Source organism: Macaca fascicularis, chromosome 7 (genome assembly GCF_037993035.2).
Source record: "Macaca fascicularis isolate 582-1 chromosome 7, T2T-MFA8v1.1".
NCBI classification, from domain to species: Eukaryota; Metazoa; Chordata; class Mammalia; order Primates; family Cercopithecidae; genus Macaca; species Macaca fascicularis.
In genome coordinates, this window is record NC_088381.1 from 130,644,499 (window position 1) to 130,664,452 (window position 19,954).

The 19,954-nt window shown below is 34.3% G+C and overlaps 1 protein-coding gene across 2 annotated transcripts in view; it reads right to left on the minus strand.

The window, feature by feature from the left end:
- The window catches only part of KCNH5 (potassium voltage-gated channel subfamily H member 5), a 346,531-nt gene that overhangs the window by 142,944 nt on the left and 183,633 nt on the right, over positions 1 to 19,954 (minus strand). For both annotated transcript variants that reach the window (XR_012416327.1, XM_005561443.4), the window contains exon 8: positions 12,257 to 12,456. Coding sequence is in view for 1 of the 2 variants with exons in the window: in XM_005561443.4 (XP_005561500.1) it covers positions 12,257 to 12,456 (200 nt within the window). In the remaining variant the exon portion in view is untranslated. The remainder of the gene's footprint in view (positions 1 to 12,256; positions 12,457 to 19,954) is intronic.

Here is a 19,954-nt window from a genome sequence, read left to right on the forward strand (position 1 = left end):
AGGATGTTTGTGATCATTACAGGAACTCAGGAATATATAACTAAGAAGTGCTTAGAGATGGGCACAGTCTCTAAATGTGTGTTCTCTTGCCCTCTGACTCTTGGTCTGCACTCTTCCAGGTGGCCCACACCTGAAGATCAAGTGTCTCTTTGTGTAACCACAAAATAGTGTCAGCAGGTCAAAGAAAGTAAAAATGTACTTGTTCAGTCCTACCAGACTGTGATTCCTGCGTGGAGGGACTGCCTCATATTCACCACTGTCATTCCAGAGACTGGAACAATGTCTTGAATGTAAGCAGGGCTTAATGGACATTTACTATTAAATACTAAAACGGGGAACTGTATCTTTAAAGTAAATATCAGCACATACATCAATATCTCTACCTAAATATTTGTGAATTCTTGGTTAAACTTCTTGTCAGGCCTCAGCTTTCATCATAAAAGAATTTTACCTCCTTTTACAATTTTCCATTTTTTCCTGTAAGCATAAAATATTTCATTACAAAGTTAATAAGCCATCATTAAATCAAATTCCTCTAACAGAAAACTTAAATGATGATGAAGCATTAATCCTTAATAGTAAAAATGATTTGAAGTTTGAGGTTTGGAGTTTTGTTTGCTTCCCTGTTATATGGAAGGACAGCACTCAAGTGTATTGAGAATGGCTGAAGAAATGAATCACTTCTGATCATACTGTCTTCTGTGATTTATCATATTATATGAATCAGTAAAAACATTGTAAAATTATGTGACAGTTGATTTTACTACTTTACCAAGCACTCTGAAACCAAATAATAACTACCAGATTAAACAAGTGAAGTCTCTATGGATGTAATGACATTTCAAATTGTGTTATTAGACAAGAGGGATCTTAATTGAAACAGTTGGATGTAACACTGGGAGTTGGGCTGGATTGTTTCTCTTTTAACAGTGACTGGTTTTCCCTAGGCAGGCTGCTTCCCATTAACTTCTCATTTATTATCAAGATGAAGTTTGATACAAGGGTTACAATATTAAACTATTGATTTAAATTATATCTTCTGACTTTTTCCTTGGCACCAAATATCACTAATAATTCTCACTAACTCTTTCTAAACATGCCTTTAATTTTCAACCTTAGAAATCTTGGAAAAGATCATGAAGCATATATATTCTGAGACTAGGTCTGATGGGTCATCCAGCTGGAATACAGGAACTAGACTAGAAGACATGTTAACTAGAACACGAGACTCCTTATTGCTGGTGCAGTGTTTTATTCATCATATTCCAACTGTACTACCTCTGATTCATACTCACACTGTGGAATCCTTTGGTTTTCATGCTGGTTTCTAGGAGTGGAACCTCTAACCCTGCATTAGATGATCTAGGTCCAAGATCTCTAATTGTTTCTCATGAGCCCATCATTCCTCATCTAAGCAACCTGAACATGTTTTCAAACGGTCTCTGCTGCATGGTTTAATGCTGAGATTAGGACAATACAATTTCAGTCAAAAGCTAATGGGATTTATCTGGGGTGTATAGAGGATGATGATGAGTGGGAAGAGTAAGGAAAGTTTATTTAGAAGAATAAACACATTAAAAAGAGCCATAATTAAGGTGTGATAAGGAGACACTTGTCTACCAAATACTGATATTCAACAAGGAACAGAGTGACTAAGAACATTGCCTTTACAGTGCAAACATAGTACAAAATCCAAGTTCCCCTATGTGTGATTTAAGGCACGTTACTTAACCTCTTACGGCCCAGTGTCTGTATCAGTAAATGGGAATAATTGTAGTATATATGTGTTGGAAAGAGTAAACATTAAACATACTAAGATTATTGGCCTTCTAGATTCACAAAGATTAAAAGAAAATTAATACCTAGTACTGACAATGTTGTTCTGAAAAAAGACATATGTAAACTAATGTTGGTTGTAGCTCATTTGATATTTTATAAGAAATAAGCTACAAAAATAAAAACCAAAAAATGTACATAACCTTGGACTTGGCATCCCTTATGCTCAGTGTTTATCTTAATGTACTCATTAGACATCTTAAATATTCAATAATAGGTGGATGATGTAATACAGACCTAAAATAGACTACAAATGTTATTATATTGTATACTTATAACATAAATAGATGTTCTCAAAATCATATAGATAAATGTGGCACAATATACTTCCGTAAGTCGTAGCATTATGCATGACATCATATTTTCTTTTTCTAGCTCTTTTTTCTAATTTTATGTAACTGTCATGTATTCTGCTAAACAAGCAATTTTGAAAACAAAATGGTTATATAAATATTAACACTTATTCATAATAAATAAAAGATTCTAACATTTCTTTATCCTTCAGAGAAGTAGTAGTAGGAGTAAAGCTATACTCTGATCTGAATATATTCTGATATTTACCCTGCAGACTCCCCTGTGCCATCTGTGCTGTCACAATACATATGAGTTAAGTCTGTGGATAATGCCCTCAAAGGCAGCAGACCCACATATTTACTTAGCATTATTCTAAACAAATATGTGACGATTAGTTCAATCATATTTGGGTACCAATATGTCCCTGGATCAATTTATGTGCTGTTATTGGTATTAGAGTAATATTTTAAACCATCATGACTATTCAGTGGAAATCATTCTATTATTTACATGGAATGCACAGGCTATTTAGTATTATTAATTTCTTTAATGAATGAGTTATTAGTAGTTAACAGATTAACTAGGTCTTTGAATTTCCTCCTTTCATTTGTTTTCTACCTTCAGACCAGTTATTTGGCTATTAACACACAGGTAATTTGAATGTCATTATAAAATAGGTGAAAAATTTCAGCTTCTAACAATCTTTCATGTTCAAATTCTATTGTTTTTTCTATTACTTTCCTTGACTCTCATCTTCACAACTTAAATTCACTCTCTCCTTTTTTAAAATCTGACATGGCTTCCTGTATTGCATTTCAAGCACCATCACAATACAAAATCATATGTTTACCAGGGTAATTACTGAAGATTTTTCTCCCCCATTAGACTCTGAACAACCTAACAGCAGGGATTATGTTTATTTCTGTTTATCACTCTATAGCAAGGACCACAAACCCTCTAATACCATAGTTTCCTTTGATATGAATGCAAATTCTAAAAATGGCTATGTCCATATTTTTAAATTCTCCCATTATATGGATCCTTCATAAATTTATATATGCCATCTCTCAGAGATGTCCCAGTATAAACTAGGGACATAATGACTTCCTCAAGGAAGTATAAGGTATAGAGAAATGAGGAAGGTTGCTAACGTGAGAAAAGAAGAGAATGCCTCCCGAATGTCTTACGAAAGAAGTCAAGAACCATAAAAAGCAAAGCTGAGAGGAAGCCATCAGGTTGCACAGCCACGTAGCCCTCTCCTTGACTCCAGATCCATGACCAGGAGGGGACATGGAGCAGCACCCCAGGCAGCTGGCAATGAACAAGATGAATCTCCTTCTTTCTTTCTTTCTTTCTTTTTTTTTTTTTTGTGATGGAGTCTCGCTCTGTAGCCAGGCTGGAGTGCAGTGGTGCAATTTTGGCTCACTGCAAGCTCCGCTTCCTGGGTTCAAGTGATTCTCCTGTCTCAGCCTCCTGAGTAGCTGGGATTACAAGCACATGCCACCACATCCAGCTAATTTTTGCATTTTTAGTAGAGACAGGGTTTCACCATGTCGTCCAGGATGGTCTCGATCTCCTGACCTCATGATCCACTCACCTCAACCTCCCCAAGTGCTGGGATTACAGGTGTAAGCCACCGCACCCTGCTGAACCTCTTTCTTACATAACAATTTTTCCTTTTCTTTTAATCTGTTCACTATATTTTTCTACACCCTGTCGCTGCCTTCTGCTGTACCAGACAATGATGCCCATGGTTATTTGGCACTACTAGTAAAGGAACTAAAAGTGGGTTTTCAGTACTGAATATAAATGATATAAATGAATACAAAATCAAAAGCAATCAGCCTGAGCCAAAAGACAGGCATCTTTTAGTTGTTACCATTAAAAAAATCAAGAAAGAGACGGGAGAGTGGGTGAAGAGGAGAAAGCTACAAAGCACTGGATGAGAAATGAGAAATAACAAACACAGTCAAATAATAATAACAACAGAAATCAAAGAAATTGAAACATTGTTTCTTAAAAGTTGAGTTTATAAAATTCAAATCTGCATAATTCTACTTTTACCTTAAAAACTGAAAAAGTCTCAGAAGCATTATGGTCTCATTTAAAAATAAGTGTATCAAAAGCCATTACTGCAGATTTACGGCAGTGGGAGTTTGAAAACAGATCAATCAAGGCAGCTCAGAACAAAATAATAGGTTGGATACAAACACCTACTCATACTATAACACTGTCTGCAGCATGTGGAGTCATTCATGATTTAATTTTTCCCCAAAGTCTAAAATATATTTCTGTTCAATGTGTATATATAGAAATATGCCATCCATCCAAATTACTCCACAATTGATGTTCTATTTTCATCTATACTTAAATAAAACAGCGCCTACTGAATACCAAGCAAAAACTAAGATTTAAAATGGTGCCAGGCATAATGCAGTGCCTGTAGTTTATAATCTGTAAAGGATGAAATGTATTATAACCACAATAGACTAAATTATCTGCTACCTCTTATTATTTCCTACCTTGTGCAAGCACCGTGTGGGCATTTTTCAACCTCCAGCCAACTAAGTAATGTGGCCGGTGGTGTCTCCATTACAGATGTGAACACAAAAGTATGGAACCTGATCCTCACGGTCTAGATGAAGTAGGGTACTGAGCAAGTTATCCATGGACCTCTGTAAACAATCCTACCTTCTCATTTCTGGACTATGGCTATCAAATGATTCCTTTGGTCCTTCCTCAGAAGCTAGTATCAGAGTGATGAGAAAATGAAATATAAATTAGCCACACTATTGCACTAAATTTCAACAAGATACAAGAAAAGAATGTGCTTAATATTATCCCCAAAGATAGGTTTGAATCACATAACACAGCTTAAGATTTGACACATGAGAAGTTTACTAATAATTATATTAGCTGCAAATAATATAAAGCTTGCAATAGAACCTTCTTAAACTACACTCAAAGCCAGTTTTAGCATATAGAAAACTAATACATACATATATATACGTTTATAGAAAACTAATATATATGTTTGGGTGTTCCAAATTACCATTACAAAAAATTATACTTAAAGTTTTCAATAAGCCACTGGCTGTTATTTTACTTAACTTCTGATACACGAAATGAAAAAACTGAGGTTTCAGGTAAAGTCTACTTTCTCAGACAGTATGTGTAGGTCAGCCAGAAAAGAAAAATGTCAATAATAATTCTGAATGCTTACTTTGTATTATATCAGTAGGTAACAACTGAGAAACACATGTAGATGTAACAATAGTTAAGTTCTCTGATTATGTTTTGGTACCGATGGAAAAATTATAGTTTTCATATATTTGTTGCATAATGCTTTCAAATAACAAGCTGAAGAATAGTTTCTTATAATGATATGCCAGTTTCTTATAATAGTTTCTTAATAGCGTCTCTTGCTCAACAAGCAGGTAACTTAAAGACTACAGGGAAAACTGCTCCTGTTGTCCCACACTGGCCTGGCGTAGCCCCTCTGTTAGACATTCTGAGTCCTCCTAACTTTTTAAGGTAGTATCACCTTGGAAAAGTTCTTTCATTTCATATGTAAAACCACAGTACTTAGCTGTCCTAATAAAAAGTTGTTGGAAAATGTTTAGTGAATTATTATAGATATTTATGCTATAATTATTTTTATATAAAATCCCTTACATACATACATGTAAATTGTAAATGAGATGTAATATATAATAGTACTCCAAATCATTCAGACACAATCATATAATCTTACTGTCAGGAACTATAAGTTCATTTAGTACTATGTTCTACATATGTGCCTAAATCTTTTACTGGCAGACTGTGAATTTCCTCCTGAAACAAATCATTCCATTTGTTAAAATGCCAAATACTTCAAGTTACCTGTCATATCTCTCCCAAGTCTTTTCTTGGCTAAACTAAATATTCATATTTCTTTTAACTACCCATCATATAACAAAATTCCAAGAACTTTATGCCATCATGCTTATATTCTGATAAGTGTGCTGCTTATAGGATGGCATTTCTTTTAAAATATCCAGCAGAAGTTGAACACAATATCTGAACACAATCTATGATCTGATTAAAATGGGCTCTATTAGCATGATCATTATCTTTCTTGATTCAAAGGCTAGATTACTTTTAGTGCATCTTAAGACCAATTCAGTTTTATTTTATTATATTCACATGGATATATTTACATGGCTTTTTTTTTTTTTTGACAGAGTCTCGCTCTGTTGTCCAAGCTGGAGTGCAGTGGGGTGATCTCAGCTCACTGTAGCCTCCACCTCCCGGGTTCAAGTGATTCTCCTGCCTCAGCCTCCTGAGTAGCTGGGACTACAGGCGCTCACCACCATGCCTGGCTAGTTTTTTGTATTTTTAGTAGAGACGGGGTTTCACCATGTTGGCCAGGATGCTCCCTATCTCCTCACCTCGTTATCAGCCCACCTCGGCCTCCCAAAGTGCTGGGATTACAGGCATGAGCCACCGCGCCCGGCCCCTACATGGCTTTTAAATACAGAACATTTATCGGTGGAGTTTTCTTACAAGACTAGTGCCTTTGCTTTTGGCTTCAACTATGATACATATCATTACGGGAACCTCTTGAAGTATTTTAATATCGAACCAAGAAAATGATGACATGTATGAAAATATAATCCATTTTTCATATCTAGTAATATGATGAAATATTTAAACATCATTTCCCAAATTAAAAAAACATACAAAATTAAACTGTAAAAAGGAAATTACTTTGACTTGTAGAAAAAAAATTATTGCTTACTGTATTTGAAAGCAAAGTGCTTGTCTGATAGATTTGGTTAAAAGATAATAAAAAATTTTAAAACGTTCAAAATTTCAATTTGTTTAAATTCTAAAGGCATACTCCTACCCGATTTTTTTGTGTAATTCTGCTGGGACATTTCATATAATAGCATCTTCCTACCTTATGTTTATTATAAAACACATGAAACAAAAATGAAGACCAAAGAGCTTTTTCTGATATTTTTCAAGCTACGTATTAGAGAAAAAAGTAAGATATTGGAAAAGACAAAAGGTAAGGTTTTAGACCTTTCATTCTATGAAACAAGCTGAAAACAAATCCAGTATAATGGGAGATATGTGGTCTACGCATTGTTTTACAAGTCTTATTTTTTTTCACATGGTCCAAAAAGCTGAAAATAAAGTCCCCAGCCATTTATTTCCCAGTAAAGTCATTTCAAACTGCAGGGTCGAATTTTTTGAGCTTTAACCATCATCCTTTCTATTTTTCCCCATAATCTCCTCTTCCCCTTTTAAATCCTCACTTATTCCACCCATTTCTTTTTCCTTCATGTACACAGAATATTAGCAAGCAGCAAAGCCCAGAGGATGGATTTGGCTATTAAATTTAAAAAGAATCTAAAACAACTGTACTAATGAGCAGTCAATAACGTATTTTCAACTAAATAAAATTGAACTAGGCACTGTTCTATATTTAAAAATATTGCCTAAAGCAAACTTTCATGACAGAAATGCTGCAATCTCCATGTCAGTACAGATTTTAATGCCACAATTATATTCGAGAAAGCATTATTCACATAAGGCATGTTAAGACAGAATTAAATCACAGTGATTAATTTGCTTATGGGTTAAAGCTGAATTCAAAAATCTATAAAACTAAATATGTGGAAATGATAGAAGGAAATCTTAGTCATTGGGGCAAAGGTTTTTTCTCTAATTAGCTTCAACGAATCATTAAATTTCTTTGTACAAGCAATTGAAAAAATATACAGCTATTTTAAAACTAACCAGAGAAAAGAAGAATTAAAACAAAGACATTTGGCTTCATATATTATATTTCCTTTTAAAGTATATATTCATAGTTAAATTTGATAACCTCTATTTAAAATATTTGAAAAAAATTTATCAATAAAATATAAAATAAGAAACATATAGTCATAAAATGTATTTGCCTTACGGAGGAACAGGAAGTCTACTAGAGGTCTCTAACATTAAATACTGGATAATTGTTAAAATTCAGATACTGTTTATTAAAGCTACATCCAAAAGTACATACATAATTCTAAGATGGTGACTGCAATTATGGAATTTATATTATTATTGTCATCAACCTTTCATTTTATTTTTCCTACACTTATATTTTAACAGGTTTAGTCAATTTAACTCATAATCAAAAGTCTATGGCATAGAAAAATAGATAATTGATGATTGATAGAAATACAGATAAGTAGATGCACACACACATACATAGAAAGTTTTGTTACAAAAGCCATATGTGCTCACTCGCTGCTCTTTTGAGAACAGACTATACGAGGGACAAAGGTGGAAGCACAGGCCAGTTAGTTGGTACCAGAAAAATCCAGGGAAGACATGATGATGACGTGGACCAGGTGATAGCAATGGAGGTGGTGAGAATCGGAGGTAGAGCCAAAAGGATTCAGCAGAGGTTTAAATGTGGGAGATTTTGTCTTAAGCAACTGAAAGGTAGTGTTTCCATTAATTTCACTGGGAAAGAATGTCTGTGAAACAGGTTTTTAGGAGATGATTAGAAGTTTGATTTTGGACAACTTCACTGGACATGAGTAGGCAGTTGGAGGGGAGAGTCTATAGTTCAGGGAATCGAGTCCAAGGTAAGTATGAACATTGGGTGGTGCTGGTTTAAAGTTATGAGACTGCAGGATATCATGAAAGGATGGAATACAGACAGAAAAGGGACGAGGCACAAGGACTGAGCTCTAAAATACCACCAAATTTTAAATATTATCTTATTCAAATTCCTTTCAAGAAATGTGCTACCAATTTACACACCTCCCAGAATTATACAATAATGCCAGTCACCAGCCTTTGCTAAGACTGGGCATCATCTTTGTCCATTTGTCATATTAAAAATGTTTCTATGTATTTTTGCTTGTTGTTTTTTAAGTTTTAACTCTTTGTTCCAAGTGAAAATAAGCCTTTTTTATGTTTATTAGTAATTTGCATTCTGTCTTCCATAAATTACGTATGTCCTCAGATCATTTTTCTCTCCAAGTATTCTAATTCTTATTAATTTATAAATCACTTTACATATTAAGGTAATTAACATTTCACTTGCAAAATTTGTTGCAAATGCTTTATGTCATTTTCATTTTCATAGTTTTCTAGTGTGAAAGATTTTACACTTTTTAGTAAAATCTATTTGTCAGTTACCTTGTTATATATTCCATTACTTTCATATGTACAAAGATAAATATATTCACATATTTTCTTCTAATAGTTTATAGTTTCTTGTTTTTTGCATTTAATTTTCAGTTCTTCTGATATTTATGTTAGGTCATGAGTGAAGACCCTTATAAATATTTTCTTAGATTTTTAGTTCATTTTATAATGATATTAAGTAATATGTCCATTCCATCTTTACAATTCATTCTGTAACTTCTGTTCAGTTCTTCTCCCTAGTGGTATCTAGTTCTGAGATATCTATTCCTTCTCTTTTCTTTGGTTACTAATTCTTTTGTCTATGCTTCAAGTCTTTATTATTGTATTGTATTATTGTATTGTATCTTTATTATTGTATTTTAAAATTATTTTTATATATACTATTTTATATATATAATGTATGTTATACATATATAATCTATATATATTTATATTTTTATATGTCTAATTTATTTGTTAAATAGCTGAATGCCTAACAGGCATAAGAGTCTTCTGCTCTAGTTGTCAGGTTCTTTACAAAACCAGAGAGCTGAATGTCAGTTTTTGTTTTCCTGACATTTAGTATAGCATATGGTGTGTAATCTAAGGATCATTTTTAAATTCAGTCTCTTCAGTGATGCAGTACTAGAAATCCCTACACCCCCTTTCTAAGCCCAGAATTTGGCAGATGTCTTTCCTTCCTTCTCCTTCCTTCAGTGCCGTTAACCTAGAACTTATGTGTCTGGGTGGGGATTTTCTTAATAGACTGGGATAAATCAATACAGGCATAGAGTATGTTTCATACATGAACAAGGAAACTTTTATATTTGTCACAATTATTTAAATATGCTTCTCCTATTCGTCAAAAACAACTTTAAGGATTCCTCACTCAGTTAAAAGCCACATCCATAATTTTTTCTTATCCAAATGCTAACAAATTTTGATATCTTAAAATATCCCCTTAAAAAATCTTTTCATTGAAATTAAATTTTTATTTCACTTTTAGTATTAGTCTCCCCGTATTTGTTCTATTACTCCATTTTCCTTGGATACTTTGCTAATCAGAAGTACCTTTCTTTAACTGCAAATGAGCAAGTAAACAAAAAAAGATATTTAAGGCAGTACATGGTAGGTACCTAGAAATTTTTCCCTGCCACATGGCATGTGCACTTTGAGAGACATTGCATGCCAGTGCAATAGACCCTAACTCCATCATGAATCAGACAGTTAAGCATGTCCTCAAGGGGAGGCTTGAAGACAATCTGGTCAGCTCCATTCATGAATAATTCAGTATTCAGGAATATAGAGAGCAAGGACTCAAAACTCTGCCATGTACTAGATTTGTGCCAGAGGCCCTGGCTCAGACACTTTTCGAATATGTAAAAGGACATTATTCTATCATTTACTGATTTTTTATTAGTTACTATATGGCTCTATTGCATTTTCTGGAAAGGAAAATTTCTTGCTGAGATAGTGATTGACGAGGCTGGTGGTTGTCTCTTGATCTGTTTCATTTAATGTGGACTTCAATGGACACCCTGCTTTTGATGACTTAAATTCTGTTACCCTCACCTTCACCCAAGGAAGATTCTGTTTCTTCTTTGGATACTCTCTCTACTAGCCATATATTGGCTCAGATATCCATTAATCGAATTCCATAAAAATGCAGTTTGCTTTCTTCCTTCTGTGTTCATGCATACCACTTTTAAGGGGCCATTTAACTGGAAAACTTATACTATATCTTGTAAAATATCGAAAGAGGAGTAAATCTCACCCCCTTTCACAATTCCTCCACATAGCTGCCCCCTAATATCTCACCTGCACTCCCTCTGAAGGCTTCTCTCCCTCAACTCCTATGTTCCTCATCCATTCCCTACACCTCCACTCAACCATCTATTCCTAACAACACCTGCCCTGGCTTAAAAAAAATTACATGTTGCTTCATGAAATTCTCCTAACTAAACATCTACTTTTCTCATTTGCTTTTTCCCTCTGACAGTGAAAGATGCTTTTTGAGTGAGTCTTAAAGAAAAACCGTAAGTCAACCTCATGAGGTTAAAAGAACAAAAAAAAATTGTGGCAAATGGCCAGGAAGGTATTATGCCATCTAATTATCACATGTCAAAAATCAGTACTTAAAAAGAATAGTCTCCACTGATGCCTATAAAGTGAAATAGCTCAAGACTGGTTTCCTCTAAAACTCTGTGTGCAAGCTTTATTTTTCATCTTCTGTATTTGATGTGAATCAGCTGGGTGTAGGAAGTGAGGATTTTTTAAAATTTGCTTTTATTTATTTTAAGGAGGATCTTGAGTGCTTCTTTGCCCCAAATATGAGATAGATGAAAAAAATTAAAATCAGCTCCATGAAAAGGCAAGGAAGAGATTAGAGATATCAGATGATTGGAGAGGGAGACATCTATTTTATAGATGTGTGTAAGGCAAACCGGAAAATAAAGAATTACAAGTTCTTTATAAAACATATGAGATGGGAGAAATTTAAGTGAAGGACAGCATAGAAGGCACATACATTTTTAATTTATAGCCAGGAAGTCTCTTTCTAATTTTTAAATGAGCAAAAAAGGCAAAGGGGAAATCAAGAATAAATTCTAGCAGGAAAAATGGCAGCACTCTGAGTTTTAGAGGAATGCAACAAATTACTGTGAGAGATAATAAGAGTGTTTTAGGGAAATGGAATAATGAGTTATTTTCAGGAACTGAATTTTCTAAATTGAATGTGATGACTGGTACTAATTGATGATTAATGGTTCGGTGCTTTGCACCCTCTAAGCACTCAATAAATATGATTGATTGACTGATATCTCACTTCCAAATACAGAATAACAGTTATGAAGCAATTATACAAGCAATACGTGAGTGGAAAAGCTTAATGCATCTGAAGATCCTACTAAAATAGAAACTAAACAATAATAATAATAATAATAACCCATACCTTTTCTGTGTCAATGCCTTTTGACATGGACCATGTTGAGACAATATAATCCATGACTCGCTCACTAAGGCCTTTTGGGACCTGATAGAGTTTTAGGAAGTCCCGTACATTATTCAGCATCTCATGGTATCGGTTGGTGTTGGCATACATTTGCTGGAAAATTGTTGTAACATTTCCAAAAATAGTTGCATAAAGAAGAGCTGAAAGAGAAGAAATGATAAAAATAAAACAAACATCTCACGTGAAAAAAATATGAATATTTGCTAATCAATGAATAATTTGACAGAGACATCCTTATAAACTTGTAGGGGTGAATGCACGTTCAACTCTGAGAAGATTGCCTGACACTTGGTATTCCCTCAGAAAACATTACCTTCAGTAGGAGAAACATGACTTTATGAGCATGCACGACTCTAGTCAATATGACAAAACATAAGAGTCATCACAGTGTTTTCTGAAGAATCAGATGATCCAAAGTTATAATTTTGCCTAAGAAATCCTATTTGTTAGTAGATTAAAGTTATCCTCCACTTTGTCCTCCTGAATGAAGCCTAATCAATTTAAATTTTTCAGAGATTGATGATCCAGTTTAGAAACATATGCTCTTTCTCATTACCTGCTCCTTCCAGCTTTTGGAATACCTCCCTGGTTATAAATATTTTTGACAGAACATCAGAAATTTAGGGAGTGGAGAGAAATTAATGTGCTTCATGTTTAGAAGGTTGTAAAGATAAAGAGATTTGGAGATTTTAGCTAAAATAAAACTTTGGCAATGCTGAGAAATTCCAGTTATTAAATTCATATAATTATTCCAGTGATTTTTTTATTCCATCATTTTAATTAAATATAAAGTTAGCCCACTGATGACTGTCATTCATCTATGGGGGACTACGGGTGGTATAGGGTAATAGGGTATTTCAAAGCCCCGACTGCTCCCTCCTCAATCCATAATTCACCAACTCTTCTTTCTCCAGATGTAGTCAGGCTATTAATGCTGACAGGATCCTACAAAAGCTTATTTAGAGTAGAGTTCAGCCTAAACTCAACAAACTTCCGATCTTCAGTAGCACACTACCTGCAACCTGCCCTGCCCCTCTGGTTTCACTCCCTTGTTAACTGGAAGCTTCTTTGAAAAGGGGGCAGTATTTTATTCACCTTAATGTTCAGTACACAGGCATTCCATAAGCATTTCACAAATAAGTAGACTCACAGGCAATGATAATTTCCATCCTACATCCTCCAAGCATTTGAAAAATGACTCTAAACAAAATATAGACTGTTTCACTTTGCAGTTTCATCAGACAAATCCCATTTGATGGAAGTGGTATAAAATCAAGCTAGTGAAGCAACTTAAGATCTTTAATATACTGCTTTTAGAAAATTATTTTTTTTCAAGAAGAGCTGTTCTCCTCTGAGTGTAACAAATTACAATTTCACAACCGAAACCTATTATTTTATAAAACTTTCATCAGTTTTTCTGCTATTATTTGACGCCAGTGCAGGACAATTTTTTAAGACCGATCATATTTTGTTAGACCTGAGTAGGAGGAATAGAGTGTCGACATTTCCCAACTGAGTCTTTATACCTTTGAATATTCATATTGAAAAACAAAAAATTATCCTTTTGTCAGTCTTTCAATGTCTTGTGTGCATATATTTATTTTAATACTTTGAAATAAATGTGTTTATCTTTAATGTATCAATTTTCCATGTTGAAATGAAGAATTTACTAGGATTGTGGATATAGTATCCTGAGATCTTGATTCTATAAAGAATTATTAAGTTTATTAAAAGATAATAGAGTTTTCTTTCCTAAAAAAAAAAAAAAAAACTAAACTAAAGGTAATCACAGACTTAACATCTCTATTCCACCATTGTTGCTCTTAAGAAAAACAGAAATAAGGTTAACAAATTAATGACAGCAGAATCATCTAACAAATACGGAATTTTACATTTTCAGAAAAGAGAAATAAGAAAAATTTACATTTTTAAAATAATGAGTATTTTAGGGGTTAATGAAATAATGCTGCAATTATGATTTTTAGTAGTGCTCAGCTATCATAAATTGTCAATAAATGTCACAGAACTACCTATTATTTTAACATGTTTAACTTGTTTGGCTCTCTAAGATGCTTGAGATATGCTACATTTGCCAAATGTCTTATTACTGCCTTCTAGTTTAACAAATTACTATGCATTTCATCTTTTAGGGTACATTAAATGTATACATAAAATATATTCTGCTCATATAAAAAGTTTAAGATAAAATATGAAGAACCTGCTAATGTATTAAAAGTTTGCAGCACTAACAAATGAAGAATTATCAACATCCCATTAAGTTTGGCATATTATAAAAGTATCCACTTTTTGGTTCATTTTTCATTTTCATTATTTTATGAACACATAATAATTATACATATTTATGAGGTATAATGATAGCTTTATACAAGCATATAATGTATAATGATCAAATCATGGTAATTGGTTATCATTTGTTTGTGTCAGGAACATTCCAATTCCACTCTTCTAGTTCTTATGTAATTTACAATCAGTTATTATTCCCACAGTTGCCCTATTGTGCTGCTGAACACTGGATCTCGCTTGTATTTTTGTACCCATTCACCAACTGCTCTTTACCCCTCACTGCCTCTCATTTTCATGTGAATGTAGTGTCCCTGCATCGCATAAGACTAAACAAGATAATAATTTAAAGTAAGAGATGCAATTATACGTTTACATTTTTGTAATTTTTTTTGAAATAATTTTAGACTCAAAAGAAGTTGCAGAAATAGTGCAGAAAGCTTGCATTACCCACATGCAGCTTCTCACAAGGATGACATCCTACACAATTATAGTAATATAGCAAAACCAGGAAACTAAGAATGGCACAGTACAATTAACCAAACTAGAGAGGTTGTTTTTTGTTTGTTTGTTTGTTTGTTTGTTTGTTTTTGCCAGTTTTTCTTTTTTTCGTATGCACTTGTTTCTTCGGTGTATAGTTTTATAAAATTTTATCACATATATAGATCCATGTCATTTACATATATTTTTTAAAAGAGAAATCACTTCTTTCTTATGAATATCTTCAATCTTGAGTATGGAATGCATTTCAAAAGAGATAGTGTGACAGCTATGTATGATACTCCAGCAAGCAGGAACAGCGCTGCCCACTGCACCTGCGTTCCAGAACAAATGGGCATTTCTTTAATGACAGAGGCCTTGGAGCATGACACACAATAATAAGGGAAACTGATCTCAGTAGAAGCTCCCTCTAAACTGTCAACTCTCAAAATAATACCTCCCTCCCATATTACAGACACACCTATCTTCTTGGACGTCTAATCATTATTTGGATCTAACACATCCGAAAAGGAACTCAGTCTACAGCACCCTCTCTCCAACAGCCAAATGTACTTTTCACCTCTGCAAACAGCAAAGCCATACCTGGTTGCTCAGATCAAAAATCTCAAAGTTATTCTTCAATCCATTCTTTGATTCATCTCCTATATCTGACCCATCAACAATTCCTGTTCGCTCTACCTTCAACATATAGCTCCAATTCAATCACTTCTCACTGTCTCTACCAGCGTTCTTGCAGTCTCTACGAGTGTGTGTCTTTGGACCAATTACTAAACCTCTGTTGGCCTCTATGTCCTCACTTAGAACTTTAAAATTACACTGGAATCTTCACAAAAGGGTTGTGTTAAATGAGATAATGCATATAAAACAGTATTTAAAAAGAGTCTGGTAGGGACTAAGTATCCACGAAATGCTATTCATCATCATCACCACAAAAATCATTTCCCAAAAAAAAAGAATAATCATATATAATATGATCTTGGCCACATATAATCATAACACTGCCTCTTCCACTGACCATCACTCCTGTCAGTCTTCTCTTCATTCCCTCTGCTTCAGTATATATCTTCTTGTTGCTAATCAAACAACCTAAACTAATTAATTCTTCAGGGCCCCTTTACTAGCTCTTCCTCGAACACTCTTCTCCATGATCCTCACTTGGTTTGTTTCCTCTCCTCATTCAGGTCTCTGATCAAAACCTGACTCATTGGCTGGGTGCAGTGGCTCATGCCTGTAATCCCAGCACTTTGGGAGGCCAAGGCAGGAGGATCACAAGGGCGGGAGTTCGATACCAGCCTCACCAACATGGTAAAACCCCGTCCCTACTAAAAATACAAAAATTAGCCAGGCATGGTAGCCCGCGCCTGATATCCCAGCTACTTAGGAGGCTGAGGCAGGAGAATCACTTGAACCTGGAAGGCAGAAGTTGTAGTGAGCCGAGATCACACCACTGCACTCCAGCCTGAGTGACAGAGCAAGACTCTATCTCGGAAAAAAAAAAAAAAAAAACCCTCACTCATCACTGAGGCCTTCCCTGACCATGCTGTCTAAACATCCTCTTCCCCCACTATCACTATCTACCTCCTTACCATGCTTTATCGTTCCTTATTTTATCACTACTTTAACTTACTTTCTTTCTTTCTTTCTTTCTTTCTTTCTTTCTTTCTTTCTTTCTTATCCATCTTTTGCCCTAGGAATGCAAATTCCAAGAGGGCAGGTGTGGGCCTGATCCTTTTGGCTCACTGCTGTATTTTCCCAATATAGACCAGTTCCTAGAACACGGCAAGTGTTCAAATATTTTTTTCCAGTAAATTCACACACCGAAAACTAAGAAACAGTTTTTCAGAAACATTTTATTTTCATATCAAAATCTTACTATCAGTGTTACAAACATATAGAAGGAATATACACTGTTAAGGCAGGTAGGGGAATGAAACATTTAAAGGCTAAGGTTATTCATGTCCTAACCATATTAAGGTAAAAATAAATTGGAAGTCCCATTGTCATTCATTGAACATGAATTCCCATGGTCTGGCCAGTTTTGTAGAGACCCTTTACATTATTTTACCTTTTGAATGGAGATATCATATAGTCAATCCATGTACTTTACTATTAATAGTAATAATTAGGTTAATTTGTGACAATTTCATAAGGGTTTTTTTACATGCTCTCCTGCAGACTTATAGACTTAAGATAACCGCTAATTGTGAAAGCTAATCATACTTAAGGTCTTAGTAAATCTGGCATATAAACCAGCAAATGCCTTATATAAAAAGTCTTATATTTTTCTTATTCACCACAAAGGGATTATTTTGAAGATAATTATGACACATAAAAGATGGAATATAGACCTTGCCTCTCAATGGAAGGGGTCACAAATTCTCTGAGAACTCTTCCATTGAGAGGCAAGGTCTATATTCTGATCCCTTGAATGTAGGCATACCCTATGACTGTTAGACCACTGGAATATTGTGACCATGATTTTGTGCCAATGTCTAGTCCCAGAGGCCTTACAAAACTAGAAACTTGTAATTCCTCACTATTGAAACACCTGCTCTTGGAATCTAGTTTTCATGCTGTGAGGAAGCCCGAGCATTTTTCTGGAGAGGCCCACATAGACAGGAATAAAGACCCCTAGCCAATAGCCTTGGTTGAACTCCCAGCTAAGCACCAGCCATAGCTGAGCAATTTACAATATTGATATTAGTCTACATTTCTGGTTAACACTTAAGACTACGTAAGTGGTTCAACCACTCCTTTTTTTCTTTTTATATTCATAATATTTAATAATGTTACTTAAGAAATAAAACAAAACATTTCATCAGTCTGTGATTGTATGTGCAGGATACAGCTTGAGAACATCAGCCTACCGGCCATGTGGCTGAGTCAACTAAGTAGAGTTTTCAGGACCATTGAAGCCATCCTAGCTGATACTACATGAAGCTGAAATAAGTCATACCCTCATAGCCCTGTGCAAATTGCAGATTCATGAATAAATTAAATGATTATTCATTTCTTAAGCCACTAAGTGTGATTAGTTATGTAACCATGATCAATTTAGCGTTAATAGCACAGTGATTCTCAAATTGGGCAGGGGTCCTAGAGGAGGAGGGTAGTGAGTCCTTTATGACACACATCACAGCCCAAGAGAATATTCTGAAAAACAATTTTTAATATATAATATAGCTTTATATTTTAAAATGGAAAAAATGCCTTCTATTTTTATAGTATGAATATTGAAGACATGAAAGAATACACCATATTATCAAAAAGAGACAGGTTGAAAGATTGAACAATGTTATAACTCATCACAGACATCACTATTCATTCAAGCATTATTGAATTTAGTAGATATTTATTGGACACCTATTATATGCCAGCCACTATACCAGCCACTGGGAACACAATGATAAAAAAGACAGACATAATCCCCACCCTCAAGTAGTATCCACTACTCCCTATAGAAAACTATTAGTCCTTAATTCTCCCAAATTATATTCTTTGAAAGAAGATGAATCTTTTTCTTTTTATGGTTTATAAAAAGTCATATAGCCAACCTAAGCATATAAACAATATAGTTTATTTCTCAGGGTTAAACAATTTGTAGAGTCAAACAAAAATCACGTTAAGTCAATTAACGGTAACCTGGCCTTCACTCTTATGAATTGCTCATGATAAGAGATCAAATAGTGATATTCAGATCTCTGAAAAAATGTTCTCCAGTCATTTCATTTGCTCATTAGGTCAAGCTGCATCTCTCCATCTCCTTATTAATAATCTTTCCTTCTTAGATACTACATTTTGTGTCTGTCCATAATGATAACCAATACTAACTTTTTCTAATTATCTTCCTTTTATAAATCTTGCCAAGTGACTATTGGCCTTAGACTGAGCAGTTTAAACTACTGATATGATAATGCATTTCTAGTAATGCTTAAGGCCTCAGAGATGGTCCAACCATCATTTTCTATTTCTATTTCTATTTCTATTCACTAAAGTTCACCTTTAATAATGACATTTAAGATGTGGAAGGAAAATGTTCCAGCAATCTGTGATCATCTGTGTAGCACACAGCTTGTTAAAACATTTGAAATGGCTCCGGTTGGCCTTAGCACAAAGTGAAGAAGCTGATCTTCAGAAACTTCGAGTTTCCAATTTGCTTTCCTTCCATCTCTCTCGTAATGGCTCCTGGCTTCAATGGATGCTCTTTTGCAGTGACCCATATATGTAGGCACCCTCTATGCATCCGCTATGAGCCAGGCAATTTCTATTTTCCAATCTTCACTTAATCTACATCCCATTCCATCTAGTATCTGGGCTGTGCCAATTATTTTGTTAGAAACTGGTCTCATCAATAACTTTAAGTGTTAAATATTGAAAACTATTTGACGCATTTTTCCCTCTAAGAAATGCTGGAATTTTGAAAGGGAAATTCCAAATAATACTGTGAGTTGACTGAATCACTATTTGAATGAACTGTCAACTAGTAAAATTAGTTAGGACACAGCAGGATCACTTTTAGAACTTATCAAATTTTAGTATAATATTGGATAGATGTCACCTAGCTTAGAGCTGATCCTGTGATTACCATAACTGACTTTGCCAAAACAGCCTCAATAATTACATGGCAATGATTATTGATATTATTTCCTATATGCCCTAAACAATCACTTAACTTTAGAAAGTTAATCACAAACCTGCATTAATCAATTACTAATGTAACAAGGATGGAAGAAATGGAGAGAGGAAGAGGAATGAAGGGAAAGATGTGGGAAGATTGTTCACTTGAAAAAATTATAAGAAATTAACATAAAAGTAAAAACAAAGACTCAAAGTATT